The 17,624-nt window shown below is 66.9% G+C and overlaps 12 protein-coding genes across 12 annotated transcripts; 5 read left to right on the top strand and 7 right to left on the bottom strand.

The window, feature by feature from the left end:
- Positions 1–34: 34 nt before the first annotated feature.
- On the bottom strand, positions 35–1,462 carry MICPUCDRAFT_39172 (uncharacterized protein; the record flags this gene model as incomplete). Its single annotated transcript, XM_003057580.1, has 1 exon — positions 35–1,462. One exon carries the CDS (start codon positions 1,460–1,462, stop codon positions 35–37), a length of 1,428 nt encoding a protein of 475 aa, XP_003057626.1.
- A 339-nt stretch (positions 1,463–1,801) lies between these two features.
- Positions 1,802–2,549, top strand: MICPUCDRAFT_26164 (cytidine/deoxycytidylate deaminase family protein). Its single transcript, XM_003057949.1, has one exon. The coding sequence runs from the start codon at positions 1,882–1,884 to the stop codon at positions 2,485–2,487; it is 606 nt and encodes a 201-aa protein (XP_003057995.1). The 5' UTR covers positions 1,802–1,881; the 3' UTR covers positions 2,488–2,549.
- Positions 2,550–2,612: 63 nt separating this feature from the next.
- On the bottom strand, positions 2,613–3,153 carry NAT (gcn5-like n-acetyltransferase; the record flags this gene model as incomplete). Its single annotated transcript, XM_003057579.1, has 1 exon — positions 2,613–3,153. The coding sequence occupies exon 1, from the start codon at positions 3,144–3,146 to the stop codon at positions 2,613–2,615; it is 534 nt and encodes a 177-aa protein (XP_003057625.1). The 5' UTR covers positions 3,147–3,153.
- A 171-nt stretch (positions 3,154–3,324) lies between these two features.
- Positions 3,325–4,173, top strand: TR-1 (tropine reductase i; the record flags this gene model as incomplete). Its single annotated transcript, XM_003057948.1, has 1 exon — positions 3,325–4,173. The coding sequence occupies one exon, from the start codon at positions 3,325–3,327 to the stop codon at positions 4,171–4,173; it is 849 nt and encodes a 282-aa protein (XP_003057994.1).
- A 78-nt stretch (positions 4,174–4,251) lies between these two features.
- MICPUCDRAFT_67120 (uncharacterized protein) lies at positions 4,252–5,633 on the bottom strand. The gene is made up of 3 exons (XM_003057578.1): positions 5,089–5,633; positions 4,659–4,887; positions 4,252–4,464 (listed from the first exon to the last, which is right to left on the bottom strand). The coding sequence occupies exons 1-3, from the start codon at positions 5,429–5,431 to the stop codon at positions 4,332–4,334; spliced, it is 705 nt and encodes a 234-aa protein (XP_003057624.1). The 5' UTR covers positions 5,432–5,633; the 3' UTR covers positions 4,252–4,331.
- A 169-nt stretch (positions 5,634–5,802) lies between these two features.
- MICPUCDRAFT_56997 (uncharacterized protein) lies at positions 5,803–6,093 on the bottom strand (the record flags this gene model as incomplete). The annotated part of the gene is made up of 1 exon (XM_003057577.1): positions 5,803–6,093. The coding sequence occupies one exon, from the start codon at positions 6,091–6,093 to the stop codon at positions 5,803–5,805; it is 291 nt and encodes a 96-aa protein (XP_003057623.1).
- Positions 6,094–6,259: 166 nt separating this feature from the next.
- MICPUCDRAFT_46946 (uncharacterized protein) lies at positions 6,260–7,575 on the bottom strand (the record flags this gene model as incomplete). The annotated part of the gene is made up of 2 exons (XM_003057576.1): positions 6,260–6,615; positions 6,765–7,575. 2 exons carry the CDS (start codon positions 7,573–7,575, stop codon positions 6,260–6,262), a joined length of 1,167 nt encoding a protein of 388 aa, XP_003057622.1.
- Positions 7,576–7,932: 357 nt separating this feature from the next.
- On the top strand, positions 7,933–9,907 carry RA (ribulose bisphosphate carboxylase/oxygenase activase, chloroplast precursor). The gene is made up of 3 exons (XM_003057947.1): positions 7,933–8,008; positions 8,194–8,394; positions 8,674–9,907. The coding sequence occupies exons 1-3, from the start codon at positions 7,964–7,966 to the stop codon at positions 9,685–9,687; spliced, it is 1,260 nt and encodes a 419-aa protein (XP_003057993.1). The 5' UTR covers positions 7,933–7,963; the 3' UTR covers positions 9,688–9,907.
- A 148-nt stretch (positions 9,908–10,055) lies between these two features.
- Positions 10,056–11,657, bottom strand: MICPUCDRAFT_56994 (major facilitator superfamily; the record flags this gene model as incomplete). The annotated part of the gene is made up of 2 exons (XM_003057575.1): positions 10,056–11,410; positions 11,585–11,657. 2 exons carry the CDS (start codon positions 11,655–11,657, stop codon positions 10,056–10,058), a joined length of 1,428 nt encoding a protein of 475 aa, XP_003057621.1.
- Positions 11,658–11,791: 134 nt separating this feature from the next.
- MICPUCDRAFT_67116 (uncharacterized protein) lies at positions 11,792–12,801 on the top strand (the record flags this gene model as incomplete). The annotated part of the gene is made up of 1 exon (XM_003057946.1): positions 11,792–12,801. One exon carries the CDS (start codon positions 11,792–11,794, stop codon positions 12,662–12,664), a length of 873 nt encoding a protein of 290 aa, XP_003057992.1. The 3' UTR covers positions 12,665–12,801.
- A 9-nt stretch (positions 12,802–12,810) lies between these two features.
- BCOP (coatomer subunit beta) lies at positions 12,811–16,210 on the bottom strand (the record flags this gene model as incomplete). Its single annotated transcript, XM_003057574.1, has 3 exons — positions 15,472–16,210; positions 14,269–15,060; positions 12,811–14,205 (listed from the first exon to the last, which is right to left on the bottom strand). Exons 1-3 carry the CDS (start codon positions 16,177–16,179, stop codon positions 12,811–12,813), a joined length of 2,895 nt encoding a protein of 964 aa, XP_003057620.1. The 5' UTR covers positions 16,180–16,210.
- A 273-nt stretch (positions 16,211–16,483) lies between these two features.
- Hop2 (hop2-mnd1 complex facilitates loading of Rad51 & DMC1) lies at positions 16,484–17,315 on the top strand (the record flags this gene model as incomplete). Its single annotated transcript, XM_003057945.1, has 2 exons — positions 16,484–17,012; positions 17,134–17,315. 2 exons carry the CDS (start codon positions 16,484–16,486, stop codon positions 17,313–17,315), a joined length of 711 nt encoding a protein of 236 aa, XP_003057991.1.
- Positions 17,316–17,624: the final 309 nt, after the last annotated feature.

Genomic DNA, 17,624 nt, shown 5'->3' with positions numbered 1-17,624 from the left:
ATCTAGTAGCATCGCCTATCACTCACACCTTCAACTATCGCGTGAACCTCACGCTCTTCTCCGGTACTTTGCGCCGCACGAACCTCAGCATCGCGCGCAGCGACGTCGCGTCGTCGTTAACCGCCGCTCTCACGGCGGCCGGATGCAACCTCTCGCGCGTCTGCGTCTCGCGCTCCGCGTCGAGCTTGTTCCCCTCCGCGTCGTACCCGCCCGCGCCGACGCCAGCATCGGACGCCTCCCGCGCTCGGCGCTCGTCCGCGCGCGTCACCGGCAGCGCGAAGACGAACCCGTCCCACGCGTAGACGAGGACGCGCGACGCGGCGGCGTCGTCGTCTCTTTCGTCGCCGCCGTCTCTTTCGTCGCCGCCGTCGCCTAACGCGATCTCAAACCCGACCGCGCCGCCGCCGCGCGCCAACGCGATCGCCGCGCGCGTCGCCTCGACGAGCCCGTCCAGCGCTCTCCTCGGGAGGATGTCGTCCGTCGACGCCGCGCCGGCTTCGAACGACGCTGCGGCGCGTTCCAACGCGTCCCCGGCGACGCGGTGCACAAACTGGACGCGCCCGACGTCCGCCGCCGTCAACGCTCCAAACGCGGGCGTTACTTTCTTACCACCGCCGCCGCCGCAGCAGCAGCACAGCCACCCGCCGTGCGCGGCGACGACGTCCGCCGCGCTCCCCTTCCGCGTCGACGCCTCCTCCTCCTCCTCCTCGTCGTCGTCATCGACGACGAACGACGCTCTGGAGACGCCGCCGACGCGAACGCCGCTCCCGCGCGGCGGCGCCTCCACCGGCGCGACGACCCCGAACGCGTCGGACATCGCGACGTACGCCCACCGCGACCTGAACCCGAGCGACTTCATCATCTCCCGCGCCCTCTCCTCGCACGCGCGGTGGAAGAGCGCGTGCAGGTCGGACGTGAACGGCAGTCTTCGCCCGGGCGTCGGCCCGCCCGGCGCGTCCAACGCCGCGGCGTGCTTGCGAAGGAACGCGGCGAGGACGCCGCGCGCGAGCGAGGACGGGATCGCGTCGCCGAGCGCGGGCGCGGAGAAGACGACGACGAGGACGCCGCGCGCGTCGTCCCTGCGGAAGTGCATGACGACGTCGTTCAGCGACCAGCGCTCGAGCGCCATCGGCGCGCCGTCTTCGCCGTCTGCTTCGTCGCCGTCGCCGTCGCCGTCGCCGTCGCCCGGAGGACGCATCTCCTGCGCCTGCGCGTCGATGGCGAACATGAGCCCCGCGAAGTGCATCGCCGCGGGGTCGGACGGGTGGCTGACGTACACCGACGCGTCGGCGTCGTCGTCGTCGTCGTCGTCGTCGCCTCCCGCCGATCCCGCCGCGTCGTCGTCGTCGTCCGCGGGGCGTTTCACAATCGCGTTTTCCGTGGGGAGTCCAAAGTCCGGGAGGTACGCTCGCGCGTAGAGACACGTCCCCGTCCGCGTGGAGACGATCAAGACGCCGTTCATGGCCGCTCGCGCGTCGCCACCCCGCGCGTCGACCGCGGGGCGGCGTCTCGTGCGCCCCTCGTTTGACCGTCGACGACGAGATTTTCAATTCGTCTTCGCGCGGCGCGTTGCGTTGACTCACGTCAGCGTCAGGTCGACGAGCGAGAGCGCGACGCGCGGCGGTCGAGGCACGCGGCGCGCGCGCGATGATGCGCGCGCTCCCCACCGCGACGGCGACGTTCAGACGCGCGCTGCGCGTCTTCAGCGCGTCGCCGCCGCGCGCCGCCGCCGGCGGCGGCGGCGGCGACGCGCGACGACGACGTCACCGTCTTCCTCGTCGTCTCCACCTCCGAGGGTGGTCCGCGGCCGCGGCGTCGTCGCACGCCGCGACGGCCTCCTCCTCCTCCTCCTCCTCCTCCTCCGCGGACGACGCGCGCTTCATGTCCCTCGCGATCGAGGAGGCGAAGCTCGCGTCGAGACGGCTCGAGGTCCCCGTCGGCGCGGTCCTCGTGCGCGCGTCCACGGGCGAGGTGCTCGCGTCGCATCACAACACCGTCGACGAGGAGGACGACCCGACCGCGCACGCGGAGCTGAAGTGCATCCGCGACGGCGCGAAACGCCTCGGGGGCTGGCGTTACCTCGCCGAGACGACGCTGTACGTCACCCTGGAGCCGTGCCCGATGTGCGCGGGCGCGGTGTTGAACGCGCGGCTCGGCGAAGTCGTGTGGGGCGCGCCGAACCCGCTCATCGGCGGCGACGGAAGCTGGCTGCCAATCATGGGCGACGGCGGCGGCGCCGACGTGGCGGAAGCTGACGTGGACGAACCAGAAGACGCCGTGCGTTCGTGTTCAATCCCCGGCGGCGGCGGGCCCGTTCGACCGCACGCGTTCAAGCCGACGCTCGTCGTGCGAAGGCGCGTGCTCGAGGAGGAGTGCGCGGCTTTGATGCGTTCGTTCTTTCGGGAACGGCGAGACGCGAGCAAGGCGGCGAGGGAGGTCGCGCGAGCAGAGGCGGAGGACGCGGACCCGCCGCGGACGTCGTCGTAGGCGGGAGGAGGTTGTTTAGTAGGTCGTTTAGGTTCTTCTATGTGTAGACTACGTGTAGGTTCGCTCGCGCCGTCGATCGCTACGCTAGGGTCGCCGCCGCCGTCGTCGTCGTCGTCGTCTCGTCCTCACGTGAAGTCTTGCTCGAGCTCGTGGGGTTGTATCGGGCGCTTCAGCGGCACGCCGCTCTTCTTCTCCACGTCCCTCGGCAGCGCTTTCCGCATGTCCAGCGCGTCCTCCTCGCCCATGTAGTAATTCAACACGCGGCGATACACGACGTATCCCATGCCCTCGTACATCGCGATCGCGTTGACGTTCGATCGCCGCACGAACAGGTCGACGAAGTAGCCGTCGTGCACCTTCTCGCTGACGTCCTCGAGCTCGCGCATGAGCTTCTTCGCGAGGCCCATCCGGCGATAGCTCGGCGCGACGGTCACCGCGGTGACGTGCCCGTGCCACCGCTCGCCTCTTCCCTCCGCCTTGCCCATGACGTAGCCCGTCGGCGCGCTGCCCCCGGGCCCCTCCGCGGTCGTGAAGTATTCCGGCCATCGCGCGAGGTAGCTCAGGTAGAAGTTCAGGTTGAACGTCTCCGTGAGCGCGTCCGTGTTGACGTCGTTGTACGCGAAGAGGTCGTCGCACGTGAACGGGCGCATCGTCGTCATCGCGCCGCGCGCGCGCGGTGACCCTGAGAAGGCGGCCGCCGCGCGGGCTGATCTGATCTGATGGCTCCAAGAAAAAAAAACCCGACGCGACGCGCGGGGCGCGCGGGGCGCGCGGCGCGGGAAAAAAAATAAGATGTCTTCAGTTGACATCGCGCGCCTCGTCCTCCGTCCGTCCGTCATGTCCGACGCCGAGATCGAGTCCGAGCCGACGAGCCCATGGCGGCTGGACGGCTACCGCGCCGTCGTCACCGGCAGCACGAAGGGCATCGGCCTCGCGACCGCGCGCGAGTTCGTCGCCCTGGGCGCTTCCGTCCTGATCGTCGGGCGAGACATCGAGTCCGTCCTCGACGTCGTGAACGGCGAGTTCGTCACCGGCGCCGCGCACGCGTTCGCGGGGGACATCTCCACGCCCGCGGGGAGAGCCGAGCTGGTGGACGAGGTCGCCGCGCTGTGGCCGGACGGGATCGACATCTTGGTCAACAACGCGGGGACGAACGTGCGGAAGGCGGCGCTGGACGCGACCGACGAGGAGTACGATCGCATCATGGATCTGAACCTCCGCGCGACGTACGAGCTCTGCAGGGCGCTGCACCCGGCGCTGCGAAACGCGCCGAGCGGGCGACCGACGATCGTGAACGTCGCGTCCGCGGCGGGCGTGCAGAGCACCGGCAGCGGCGCCGCGTACGCGATGAGCAAAGCCGCGGTGATTCAGCTCACGAAGACGCTCGCGTGCGAGTGGGCGCCGCGCGTTCGCGTCAACGCCATCGCGCCGTGGGTGACGTGGACGCCGCTGTTAGAGAACACGATCGACGCGGACGCCACGGGGCATCAGCGCGAGAGTTTACGGAAGGCGGAGCGCGCGACGCCGCTGGGGAGAGCGGCGCGCGCGGAAGAGATGGCGGCCGCGATCGCATTCTTCGCGATGCCGGCGTCGAGTTACGTCACGGGTCAGACGTTGAGCGTGGACGGGGGGTTGCTCGTGGAGGGGTTCGCGGGCGCGTGCGTGGACCGAGGAGAGGGGGAGTGAGCGGGGGGCGCGGTGGGAGGGAGGGGAGGGGAGGCATCCTTTCTCGCATCGTGAAAAGCGACGACGACGACGAAGATTCGCGCTCGACTACTCGAAAGTACGAAGGTACAGTACAACAGAACGGTTCGTTCGCAAACGATTCGCTCGCTCGCGCCCGCCTAACTCGCGGTCTCCGTCTCCGCCCGCGTCGGCAGCGGCGACCCGTCCGCTCCCCCCTCGCCCCCGATCGCGGCCAGCGCCTCCGCGTGCCCCTCCGGCGCGTCCGGTAGCGCCTGGTCGTCCTCCCTGAGGGTAATCGTCCATACGGGCGAACGTCGGGGTGGAGTTCAAAGGCGTCAGAAGCGGAGTCGAAAGGCATCGAGGTGTATCGGGATTGAAAGCGAGGGGTGGGAGGAGAGAGACGACGACAAACGTCCTTAAGGATCGGCGTTCATCACGCCGACGCGGTCGTATGGGAACCAGTGTGAGATAGAACGCGCCTGAGGTAGCTGGGCACCTCCCCCGCGCCGACGGCTTCCTCCTCGAGCATCAAGTCCTCGAGCGCGTCCAGCTCGTCCATGAGCTCCTCCTCGTCGATGTCGTCCGGGACGTTGTAGTTCCTTCCCATCATCTCGCTGATCTCGTTGGACTGGTCCATCAGGTCCGCCATCTCGAGGTTTAAGTCGTCGATCGCGTCGACGTCGAACGCTTTCGACTTGAACGCCGTCTTCAGCTCTTCGGGTCGAGGGTCCATACAGGCGAACGTCGGGGTGGAGTCGAAAGGCGTCAGAAGCGGAGTTGAAAGGCGTCGCGGTGTGTCGGGATTGAAACCGTGGCGTGGGCGGAGAGAAACGCCGGGACAGAAAGTCCTCAAGGATCGGCGTTCACCACGCCGACGACGCGGTCGTACGGGGACCAGTGTGAATCAGAACGCGCCTTTGTTCGCGGCGCGCATCGCCTCGACTTGCACGACCGTCTCCTTCGCCGTCTGCGTCGCGAAGCCCACCTGCTCGAGGTTGAACTGCTGGTTGTAGAGCTGCTCTCTCTGGTTCTCGTACAGGCGCTTTTGCTTCAGGACTTGCAGCGCGCGGCGCTTCGCCGCGTCCCGCGCCGGGCCCGGGCGCGCCTTTTTGATGATCTCGCGGTGTCGCGCGAGCTCGAGGTCGAGCTTCTTGATCTTCGCGTCGACGCCGTCGCCGCGCTTCTCGAGCGACCCGGTCGCGTCGTCCAGCGTCGGCGGCGGCGCGACCTCTTTCTTCTTTCCGAACAGGCGCTTCATGTCGAAGTGGGCGAGGTGGACGCGAGGCGACGGCGCGAGGAGCGAATGATGAGTGAACGAATTACCGGCACCCGCGGTCTCCCAGATCCGTCCGCGGGTTCACGAGACGCGCGAGCTCGGGCGACCTCGCGGCGGACGGCGTCGAGCGCGGTGGGCGCGCGGCGGTCTCCGTGCGCGCGCGCGGCGACGAAACGCGCGCGTGACGGCCGGCGGCGTCGCGTGTTGTGACGAGAGGAGGACGCATGCTGACATCGAATTTATACCGCTGGAGAAGACGACGGGTCGCTCGCGTCGAAAAATTGCGCCAAGTGTGCGTTTCTCGCTCGCTCGCTCGCCTCTTAGCCTCTTCCTCGCCCCTCCGCGCCCGCGCCTCACGTCCCCCCCCCGCCGTCGCCGCCGCCCGACGCGACGAGGTCGCTCTCGACGCGATCCAAGAACCGCGCCCACCCGAGCACGTTTCGCTTCTGCGCGAGCCGGTACCGCACGCACAACTCGGCGCGCGGCGACAGCTGTGCGCCGCCGCCGCCCGCCAACGCGTCCTCGTCCTCCTCCGCCGTCGTCGGCCACCCCCTCAGCCTCTCGCTCGCGCTCTCCCTCATCTCCCTCACGCACGCCAAATCCGTCGCGGCGTCGCCCGCGTCGGTCGGGTCTGCCATCGTCATCATGCACCGCGCCGCCCACGTCGCGCGCTCGTCGCCCGCCTCCGGGTCGTTCCATCATTCAAAGCGAAGTCGGGGTGGAGTTCAAAGGCGTCAGTTGAAGTTGAAAGGCGTCGAGGGCGGGGATTGAAAGCGAGGACTGGGCGGAGAGAAACGACGGGCAAAGTCCTTAAGGATCGGCGTCCACCACGCCGACGCGGTCGTATGGGAACCAGTGTGAGATAGAACGCGCCTCCTCCAACGCGCGCCCCGCGTCGGCGACGACGATCGCGCGGAGTCGCCGCGCGCCCGGGATCATGAGCTGGACGTCGAGCGCGTCGTTCGGGTTCTTCGGGTCCAGAAAGCCGTAGTGCAGCATGAGCAGCGCGTTCGGCATGCGCTCGCCGTAGCATATGAGCACCTCCGAGTTCGGCTCCGGCGGAGGCGACGCCGGGTCCCACCGGAGTTCGAAGCGCGTCCCGTCTTGGGAGACGCCGTATCGCGTGTTCGGCCAGAAGGAATGGTTCGCGAGGTCCACGCCGGGGACTGCGAGGACGTTTAGGGTTAGGGTTAGGGTTAGGGTTAGGGTTAGGGTTAGGGGGTTGGGGGTGTGGGGGTACGGCGCGCGAGCGGCGGGGTGCGGGGGTAGGGTTTCGCGTGGGGGACGTCGATCGTCGTCGCGGCGCCGCGCGCACCGATGAACGCGCACGGCTGATTCTTCACGGGCGCGCCCATCGCGCGCGTGTGCGCCGTCGCCCTCGCCCAGTCGAACTCCTCCTGCGTCGCGTCGCACCCGACGCTCCCGCCGCCCTCCGCGTTCAGCGCGTCGACGACGTCCGGGTGATTCTCCAACACGTGCGTCCACCCCGCGGCGTAGTTCGCCTTGCTTCCCGCCGCCATGCGCGCGACGCCTTCGTCTTGCAGCTCGCGCAGCTCGTCCTCGGTCGCGAGGTACAGGGACTCGTACGCGCGCGGCATGACGTCGGAGGCGTACGCCGCCCACGCGGGGACGTGCCGCTTCGCGTACATCAGCGCGATCGCGATGCGGAGATCTTTCGGCGCCTCCGCGGCGACGACGAAGTCGACGACCGCCGGCGGCGGCGATCGCCCGAGGACGTCGGTCCAGCCCGCGTACATCGCGCGCACGGCGTCCGCGCACGCGGCGTTCGCGGCGGGTCCGGTCGCCTCCGGGACGCACAGGACGACGCTCAGCGGCGTGCGCACGAGCGGCGCGGAGACGTCCGAGGACGTCGTGAACAGGCCGCGGCCGCGGTCGCCGTCGCCGGGCGCGGACGCGGGGTACTCGATCGCGAGCGCGAGGCTCGCGGCGGACGGATCGGTCGACGACGACGACGACGACGACGACGACGCGCGCGGCGGCGGCGTCGTCGTCGTCCGGCGGGGTCGCGCCGTCGTCGTCGTCGCGCTCGACGACGACGACGACGCGCGCCTTCGCGCGACGGGGCACGCGCGCATCACGTGATGGGACGTCGCGGGCGCGGCCATGACGCGCGCGGTCCGACGCGCGCGACGAAGTAACAAACCCTGGGTTTTTAGGAGCGCGCGTCACGGCTTCACGCGTCACGGTTCACGCGCGCGATCGCCGCGGGTGCCCATCGCGTAATTATCGTGTGTGTCACATTATGTACGCACATATCGCGTACGTGTTTCAGTAAGAAGCGTACGCGATGCGTGCGTACAAAATGTGACACACGCGATAATCACGCGTGCTGAGGTGTCACCCTGCCTGGACCACGTTGTGCGCGGTCGTCAGCATTTTTTAGCAGATAGCAGATAGGCTTAGGGCAAAACACCAACAATCGTTTCTCGGGCGATCGCGCAGCCCAGAACACTCGGCGCGTACGCACGTACCTCCCTGTTCAGCTCTCGCACGATGTCCGCCGTCACCATGAGCTCCATGATCGCCCCGGTCGCCAAGGTGCGAGACGTTTACGCGATCGCGCGCTCGCGACGTCGCGTTCTCCGCGCGTCGATCTCGCCCCGCTTTTGTTGTTTTTTTTCCCACACTCGCGAAGACGACGAAACCCGCGCGTCTCCGGAATCTCCCCCCGCGCCATCGCGCGCGCTGACGATCTCCCCGCGCACTCCGCTTCCCTCGCTCAGATCGGCGCCGTCGGCAAGGTCGCCAGGCACCAGCTCGGCTCCGTCCCGAACCAGCTCGGCAAGGGCAACGGCATGAAGGTGCAGATGTCCCGCTGGAAAGGCATGGACGAGGACATCTCGGACGACCAGCAAGACATCGCGCGCGGCCGCGGCATGGTCGACTCCAAGTTCCAGGGCGGCTTCGGTCTCGGCGGCACCCAGGTTCGTACTTTGAGCGCGTTTTTCCATCCGCGATTGGCGTCGGATCCGCGCGGGGCGACCGCACGCGCGCTTCTCCGCGCGCCCGTCGCGCATTTTCGCACGGCGAATTCGTCCCCCGCCAGCTGGAAGTGGATAAACCGCGACAGCTGTCACGATCGATCTCGGTCGACGGAGCGATCGATCGCGCGCACCGCCCTCCCCGCCGTCGCCCCCGCGATCGCGCCCCCTCGCTGACGATATCGTCGCCCCCATCACCCCCGAACCTCCGCCGTCCCACAGAACGCGATCATGCAGGGCTCCGATTACGTCTCCGACGGGTTCAAGGATCTCTCGAACATGTCGGATGAGGGCTACTACATCTCCAAATCGTACATGGACAAGATCACCGTGCACGTCGCGAAGAACTTCATGGACCTCCCGAAGATCAAGGTGCCGCTCATCCTCGGCATCTGGGGTGGTAAGGGCCAGGGTAAGACGTTCCAGTCCACGCTCATCTTCAAGCGCCTCGGGATCGCGCCGATCATCATGTCCGCGGGCGAGCTCGAATCCGGCAACGCGGGCGAGCCCGCCAAGCTCATTCGCCAGCGTTACCGCGAAGCCTCCGACATCATCAAGAAGGGTAAGATGTCCACGCTGTTCATCAACGATCTCGACGCCGGCGCTGGGCGCATGGGCGGCTCCACGCAGTACACCGTGAACAACCAGATGGTGAACGCGACGCTCATGAACCTCGCGGACAACCCGACGAACGTGCAGCTCCCGGGGCAGTACCAAGTGGAGGAGATCCCGCGTGTGCCCATCATCGCCACGGGTAACGATTTCTCCACGCTGTACGCGCCGCTCATTCGCGATGGACGCATGGACAAGTTCTACTGGTCCCCCACGTTCGAAGACCGCTGCGGCGTCGCGTGCGGCATCTTCAAAGCGGACGGCGTGAACGAGAAGGACGTCGAGGTGCTCGTGCGAACCTTCGACGGCCAGTCCATCGACTTTTTCGGCGCCCTCCGCGCGCGCGTGTACGACCAAAAGGTCCGCGAATGGGTGCAAACGGTCGGCCAGGAGAACATCGGCTCCTATCTCGTGAACCCGAGCCGCGACAAGGGCAAGCTCGAGTTCGAGCCGCCCGTGATGTCCCTGGAGGTGCTCCTCCAGCACGGCAAGGCGCTCGAGGGCGAGCAGGAAAACGTGAAGCGCGTGCAGCTCGCGGACGCGTACCTCGACGGCGCCGTCCTCGCGGGCGAGGGCGGCTCCTCCAACACCGAGCAGTCGGCGGTGAACTCCCTCCTCGCGTAGGGGGCTCGAGCGGCGTTTGTTTGAGTTTGTTGAGTGATGAAGAGAAGAGTTGCGGCGGGCGAGGAAGTGTGGGCGGCGTCGACTGACGCGGGCGACGCGTCTGGTGTGCTCACGCAAATTTCCAGAACGATGTAGCGCGCGGACGGTCGCCGCCTCGAGATACGTTCGAGGCGGCGACCGAACGCGATCGATTTCTAATGTTTACGACATTTTTGACAACAACGCCAGCCTTCTAACGCATCTACTGTATGATACCGTGCGGACGAAAGAAAAGAAAAGAACCCATAACCCTCCCGCCCCCCCCCGCCGTCTCTCTTCCGTCGTCACTCGCAGCTCTCCAAGTTCTGATGCCAACTTTTTCTAGACTACTACAGTAGCTTCCTCCGCTCCCTCGCCGCGAGCCACGCGGTGTACGGAAACACCGCCGCGACGGCGGCGGCGCACCCCGCGTTCACCGCATTCTCTCCCTCCGTCCCTCCGTCCACCGCCGCGGTGAACATCGGGTACTGCAGCAGCGACGCGAAGGACGCGCACAGCATCCCGGTCCCCGCCAGCGCGCCGTAGTGCTCGAACCCGAATCGTCTCCCCAGGTTACTAAAGTACATCGCGAACACGAAGAGTCTCCCCACGCTGTAAAACGCCATCCCGACCACCTGCGCGGGGAGCGACGGTGACAGGAGAATCAGGAATGAGATCGCGAGCGTCGACGTCGCGACGCCCTGGCCGACGCCGACGCCGAATCGATCCGCGATCATCCCTGCCGGCGGCGCGAGCGCCGCTGCGAGCCCGTACAGCACCGCGAACAGACTCGTGTACAAGCCGTCGTCGTCGCCCTTACGCTCGAGCTGGTACCCGATGCTCATGATGTAGTACTGCATCGGAGGCATGATCACGGAGAACCACGCTAGGAGGAGGATGTATTCGCCGCTCGTCATGAGCTCGCGCCGCGCGCGTCCTCGACCGGGCGACGCCGGCGCGGAGGGGGAGGGGGATGGGGCGTCGGAGGCGTCGGAGGCGTCGGAGGCGTCGTCGGAGGCGTCGTCGCGCGGCGCGGCGCGCTTCTCGTCGCGGTTCACGAGCTCGATCTTCGCGAGCGTCAGGCCGCCGGTCGTCGCCGCCGTCGCCGACGCCGCCGACGCCGGGGCGAGGTCGCCGTTTTTCTCCACGTCGTCGCCGCCGCCCTCCTTCTCTCCCGCCCCCCCCGGCTCATAATTTTTCTTCCTCCGTGCGAACGTCCCGCCCGAGGGCAAGAACGCCGCGCTCAGCGCGAACAACACGGCGACGCAGCACGCGTGGAACCCGTACGCGCCCGACCTCCCCGCGCCCGCGGTCGACATCGCGCTCAGCCACAGGAACACGACGCCGCTGATCTGAAACGCGCCGCTCAGCGTCGCCATCGCCGTGGAGGACGCCTCGCGAAACAGCGCGGTCACCGGCTGCACGCACAGCTGGCACCCGCTGCCGACGCCGAGGAGCAGCATCCCGAAGAACAGACCCCAGAAGCTGCCGCTGGAGGAGAACGCGACGAGGAGGACGCCGACGAGGCACAGGAGGAGGACGCCGCACGCGGTAACGCGCGTGCCGAATCGATCGCGCGCGAGGCCGCTGAAGAGGCGGCACCCGTTCACGCTCCAGGATCCCGCGAGGAACACCGCGCCGAGCTCTTTCTCGGTGAGGCCGCCCTCGCGGACGAGATCCCTTCGCAGCGCGGGCCAGCCGTACACTGCGACGGACGGACGGACGAGGAGGAGGAGGAGGAGGAGGAGGAGGAGGAGAGAGGAGAGATGACAGAGGGGAGAGGGAGGTCAGCGGCGAAGATAAAGTAGACTAAGATGGTGACGCGACATCGCGGCACGAACAGAAAGCGACGGGCGGAGGACGCGGCGACGCGACGCACCCGTGCCCGCGACGAGGGACGTCAGCGCGAACGCGAGGGAGTATAGACCCCATCGTCGTTCAAGCAGCGGCATCGCGACGACGTCCTTCGCGTCGGCGCGGCGCGGCGGCGCGAGGGAGTGGGCGCTTCATCTTGCCTCGTCACCTCTGACATCACCTGACCGCACCGCGACAACAGAAGTGGCAGATATCGCGCGCGCGCGGCACGATGCGCGCGGTCCTCGCGCTCCGCGCGCCCGCGACGGCGCGCGCGTCGACCCCCGCGCGCGTCGAGAAGACCCCTCCCGCCGCGCCGCCGCCGCGATCGTCGCGCGGCGGCGGCGTCGCGGCGGCGGTCGCGCTCTCCGCCGCGGTGACGCTCGCGTCGCCGTCGCTCGCGGCCACGCCGCAGACCATGTACGTCGCCGGCGGAGCCAACGTCTTCCTCGAGAAGGAGTTCAACGACCTGCGATACGCGGGCGTGTTGGACGTCGTCCCCGGGCTCGCGACGGGCGTGAACGACGACGGGACGCCCGTGGAGGCGGTCGCGGTGACGTACGACGCGGACAGGCTCGCGAAGAGAGAGGCGGGGCGGACGCAGGTCACGTCCGCGCACGAGGTTCTGATGCGCGTGTACTGGAAGCGCGCGGACCCGACGCGGACGGACGGGCAGTTCAAGGAGAACGGCGCGAGGTACCGCCCCGCGATCTGGGTCTCGAACGCGGAGGAGCGCGCGGAGGTGGAGACGAACGCGAGGCGGCTCGCGGCCAGCGGCGTGTACGGCGGTAATAGGGGGGAGGCGACCGCAGCGATCGCGATTCCGATCCTCAACACGCCGCCGCCGTCGTTCGCGCCGGCGCCGGCGGAGGACTTCGGCAAGCTCGCGAAGAATCCGAAGCTCTTCGAGAAGGAGCAGAAGACGCGCGACGCGGCGTTTAAAGACCTGTGGGGGTTCGTGCAGTTCTGCGCAGATCGCGTGTGCGGGTACGTGCGGTTCGCGCCCAAGTGCGTCGGGGAGTGCCTCGACGTCTTTCCCGAGTACCGCGAGCGCAACTTCGGCGTCCCGGAGCTCACGGGGAACATCAAGATCACGAGCAAGTGAACGTCTTCTTGGGCTAGAGTACAGTGGGGTGCCCTAAGTTCGTACGCTTAAGGGGTGCGACTTTGACCCCAGGGCTTGGCTTGAAAGTCGCTTGCGCACTATACGGCAACGTGTGAGAAATCGAATCCGGTCGCTACAGTACTCTGCTACTTCCCGTCCTTGGGATCCGGACCGCGCTGCTTCAGCGTGATCTTGTCTCCCAAGCTCAGCGCGATGCCCTGCGTCTTGCTCCGAATCCGAATGTACCCCCCAACCTTCCCGTCGTTCAGGTCCTTCTCCACGCTCACGTTCACGAGCGCGTCCTCGCCAAACACGCTCTTCGCGTACAGATTCGCGGCGAGGAAGCCGCAGTCCCCTTCCAGCGCGCTCGGCGGCGTCAGACACCGCATGTTCGTCGACGCGACGACGTGATCGAGAAACTCTCGCACGTCCGTGATGGACGTGTTCACCGCGACTTTATTCTCCCACTCAAACTCCGCCCACATCGACCTGAACTCCGTGTCCCCGCACGACGCCGGGGAGATGTAGTCCATGATGTCGATGTGCACGTCGTTCAGGACGACAACCTCGCGGTCGGACTTGGCGCTCTCGTACACGACGTTCCCGAAGATGACGCCCGTCTCCGTGGAAGACACCTTGATGTTGGCGCGAATCTGTTTCGTCTCGCCCACCGCCAGCGTGTGATTCTGCGGCCGCTCCACGAGCTTCAAGTCCCCCATCGTCGCGAGCTCTAAGCACACGTTCTGCAACGTCTCCTGCGTGCGGTTCACGACCGTGACGTCCATGACGATGTCGTACTGATGCACGGTGACGTACGCCTCGGCGTAGACGGGATCGCTGAACCCGGTGAGCTGCACGACGCGGTTGAGCTTCTTCTCCTCGGGCGCGTCCGAATCCGTTCGAAACCCGGTCGCGCGCTTGAGATCCGTCGCCACCGCGTCCTCGATCTCCACCTGCGACAAACCCTTTCGCGACTTCAGATGCGTGAAGTCGATGAGGTCGTCCGCCTGCGCGTCGATCTTCTCGCCGAGCTTATCCCCGTCCAGCGCCTCCGCCTGCCGCTTGCGATCGACGATGAGACCCTCGTACGCGGCTTTGCACGACCGCAGCCACACGTCGCGGTCCTGCGTCTCCGGCTCCGCGAGCGTCTTCACGCACAGCATCATGCGGTCGTAGGAGTCGTCGTCGATCGTCGTCGGTAGGCCGCCCTCCTTCCCGAGCCGCAGCATGCACACGATGTACAGCATGCACTCCGCGTGAAGCTTGTTGATCGCCTCCGGTTCGATCCCCGCAGCCGGCGCCGTCTCTACGTACCTCAGCGCGAGCTTCGTGAGCGTCGTGGAGACGACGCTCCCGAGGAAGAAATCGCCCGCGAGCAGAAGCGAACGGAGGTTCGGCGCGACCGCGCCGACGGCGTTACCGACCGCGGCAGACGGATGGTCCGCCACGACCGTCTGCGTCGCGTACGTGCCGTCCGCCAAGACGACGTTCTTCACCCCCGCGGTGACCGCCGCGATCTTCGAATTACCCCCCCCGGGACTCTCCAGGCTGCCCCTGCGCGAGCTGCCGTCGTCGTCGTCGCGGTCCGACCCGTCGTCGTGCACGCGCTCTCGCTTCGCCTTGGCGTGCGGCGGCTCGAAGAAGGGCGTCGCGCCGAGCGACGCCTTGGCGCACGCGAACGCCTCCTCGACTTGCGTCGCGCTCTGCGAGTATTCGCCGATGATCCACAGGCACGTCCCGCACACGCGCGACGAGCGAATCGTGTAGAACGAGTCCAGGAGCCTCTGGAGGATCGAGTCCCGCAGCGCGTCGTTCGTCTGGGCAATCTCGCGGACGAACATCGCGACGTCGAACGCCGCGGCGGAGTTGACGTCGCCTAAAAAATCCATCAACAGGTGCACCACGGACCCCGCCACCGCCGGGAACTTGACCGCGCACGCGTGCGTCGCCTGCACGAGCATCTGCCTGTACTCGCCGCTCTTCTCCCCGGCGTCGCCCTGCGACTTCGTGATCTCCTTCTTGAGCGTCAGGACGACCTCGTCGATGTTTCGGTTCGACACCAAGTCGAGCACGAGGTCCAACGTCTTCTTTCGAATGTCCAGATCCGGCGTGGACACCGCGCGCAGAATATCCATCACGAGCTCCTGCATGACGTGCCTGTGGTCGTTCTTCAGCTCCGCGAGCCTATCGAGGACGATCAGCTTGACGTTGTTGTCGCTCTGGGACGCGAGGAGCTGGCAGTAGCAGTTCGCCGCCGCCTTCACCGCCGTCGGCGCCGACGACAGCGCCGTCAGGGTGTTCGCGCACTCGTAGATCACGGACGTGTTGTTCGTGCCGAGGAGCATCAGGATGATCTTGATGTACTTGCCCTTCTGCGTCGGGTCCGTGCGGCAGACCTGGGGATGGGCGGGGGGCATATGAGAGGGAGGCGGGAGGGAGGCGGGAGGGAGGCGGTCAGGTCGGGTCGGCGAAAAACGTCGTCGATCATTTCGTTTCGTTCGCGTTTTTCTTCCGTTCGCTCGCGCGTTCGATCTTTAGCGACGACGGGGGGGGAGGCCGCGGGACGTCGCGCGGGCCGCGTCGCCGCCGGGTTCGTTCGACCCCCCGCGCGCGCGTCGCCGCGATCGCGCGTCGCCGCGAGCGCGCGCGTCGCCGCGTCGCGATCGATCGCGCGCGCGGACGCGCGCCCTCGCGCGCGTTCGACGTCTCTAGGGATGTTCGCCCGGCGACGATGGAGAGAGATGAAAAACCGAACGGGCGCGCGACCGCGACGGGGGGCGAGGAGCGCTCTCGTCGCCATCGCGCACCTTGCGGATGAGATCGAGGACGACGTTCTGCAGGATGTCCCCCCAGTTCGCCACCTGCTCGAGGTTCGCCATGAGGAACGACACCGCGCGATCCTGCGCGTTGTTGTACAGCATCAGGAACGCGTTCCTTCGCGCGCTCAGATCCGCCTCTTGCTCTAAGAAGCGCTCGATCGTCTCCGGGGCGTCCTGCAGGAGGAGATCGCCGCCCGGGAGCTGGTAGATCCTGTCGATCGCGAGCACCGCGTTCCTTCGCACGAACGCGTGCCTGTGTTCCAAGCACGCGAGTATGCTCGGGATCAGCGGCTCGATGATCTCCGGCTCGGTTATCCTGCACAAGAACCTGAGCGTGGACCCGCGAAGGAACTCGTTCGGATGCTGCAGGTTGTTGCGCAGGTTCTGGCAGATCAGGATCATCTCCGGGAGGAGCTTCCCCGCGGAGTCCGTCTTCTCGATGATCTCGATGTACAACAGCAGCAGCTTCTGCACGAGCTTCGAGTCCGTGGTGAGGACGTAGCGGATTACGGTGATGAAGAGCTGCGGCATTTGTTCCCCGCTGAGGAGGATCGCGATGGCTTTCTTCAGCGCGTCCGCTTTCTCGTGCTCGCCGCCCGTCTCGAGCGCCTCCTTGATCTCCGACGCGCTCACTCCTTTGTCGAAGTGCACGAGCATCGTGCACCCGCGCTCGACGACGGCGTTGAGGGTCGCCATGATGGCCCTGGACCGAGTCCGTGCGCCCCGCCAGGCGCGCTTTTTACTGCGCTCGTGCGACAAACGGGAAACCGCGACCTCGACGCGAAAAACTGAAACGACCGCGACCCCGACCGCACTGGTTTGAGCGATGCGATGAGCGTGTCGAACGAACGATGAACCCCGGACCGCCGATCGGGCGCGCCGATCGAGGCGCGCGCGAACGGTTTGAAAATTATTCGTTCACCCGTCCGACGACGAAAACCGACGTTCACAAATCTGGGCACCTCGAGCGAAACGCGCTCCCCTCCTCGAGACTGGCGTCATGGCGGACGTCGTCGCGGAGTACATGCTCGCGCAGAACCGCCCGCTGAACGCGCAGAACGTCGCGGACGCGCTCGGGCGGCACGGAATAAAGAAGGGCCTCGCGCAAAAGTACCTCGACACGCTCAGCGAGCGCGGGACGATCGCGGTGAAAGAGGCTGGGAAGAGCAAGGTGTACTTCGCGCCGCAGACCGCGTCTGTGATGACCCCGGAGGAGGTCGCGGAGGCGGAGTGCGCGATCAAGCGAAGGACGGAGGAGCTCGCGAATTCGCGCGCGGAGGCGGCGAGGAAGCGCGCGCGCCTCTCGGCGTACGCGACGCAGCTCACGGTGAAGCAGATGAAGGCGCGGACGACGCAACTCGCGACCGAGAACGGGGATCTGGAGACGAAACTCGCGCCGTTGCGCGCGAGCAAGGGCGCGGAGATCTCCCCGGCGGAGATGAAGAAGGCGGAGGACGCGTTCGTGAACCTCGTCGAGCTGTGGGGGAAGCGGAAGCGCGGGTTCAACGACGTGTTCGAGGTCATCGTGGGTGCGTTCTCCCTTCGCACTCTGCAAACGTTTTCCACCCGTACATACAGTAGTACCTCCCGTCGTCGGTTTCAACATTTGATCGCGTCCTCTTTCAACTGACCGATGAACGCCCGCATCAGACTCGATGGCCGGCGGCGTCAAGGGCGCGAAGAAGAAGCTTCTGGACGACCTCGGGATCGACGTCGACTCGGACGCGCAGAGCGCGTCGCTGCAGGAGTACAGGAAGCTCGTGGACGGGATCAAGAAGAAGCGCGCGATGGAGGCGCGGATGAAAAAGTACAAGAGGAACACCGCCGCGTGATGACGAGGGACGCGTCGTCGGGGTGGAGTTGAAAGGCGTCAGTTGGAGTTGAAAGGCGTCGAGGGCGGGCGTTGAAAGCGAGGAGTGGGCGGAGAGAATCGCCCGCAAAAGTCCTTAAGGATCGGCGTTCACCACGCGAACGCGGTCGTATGGGGACCAGTGTATAGAACGATTCGAACGATTCGATTCGATTCGATTCGACGCGCGCGACGCCGCATCCGGCGCGGCGGGGGAGGCGCGCGGAAGCGCGGCAGGGGGAAGACGACGACGCGAGCGCAGACGAGAGACGACGCGAGGGCACCGGAGACG

Source organism: Micromonas pusilla (genome assembly GCF_000151265.4).
Source record: "Micromonas pusilla CCMP1545 genomic scaffold MICPUCscaffold_4, whole genome shotgun sequence".
NCBI classification, from domain to species: Eukaryota; Viridiplantae; Chlorophyta; class Mamiellophyceae; order Mamiellales; family Mamiellaceae; genus Micromonas; species Micromonas pusilla.
Note: the sequence above shows the minus strand (reverse complement) of the source record. Positions and strands in the feature narration are given on the sequence as shown.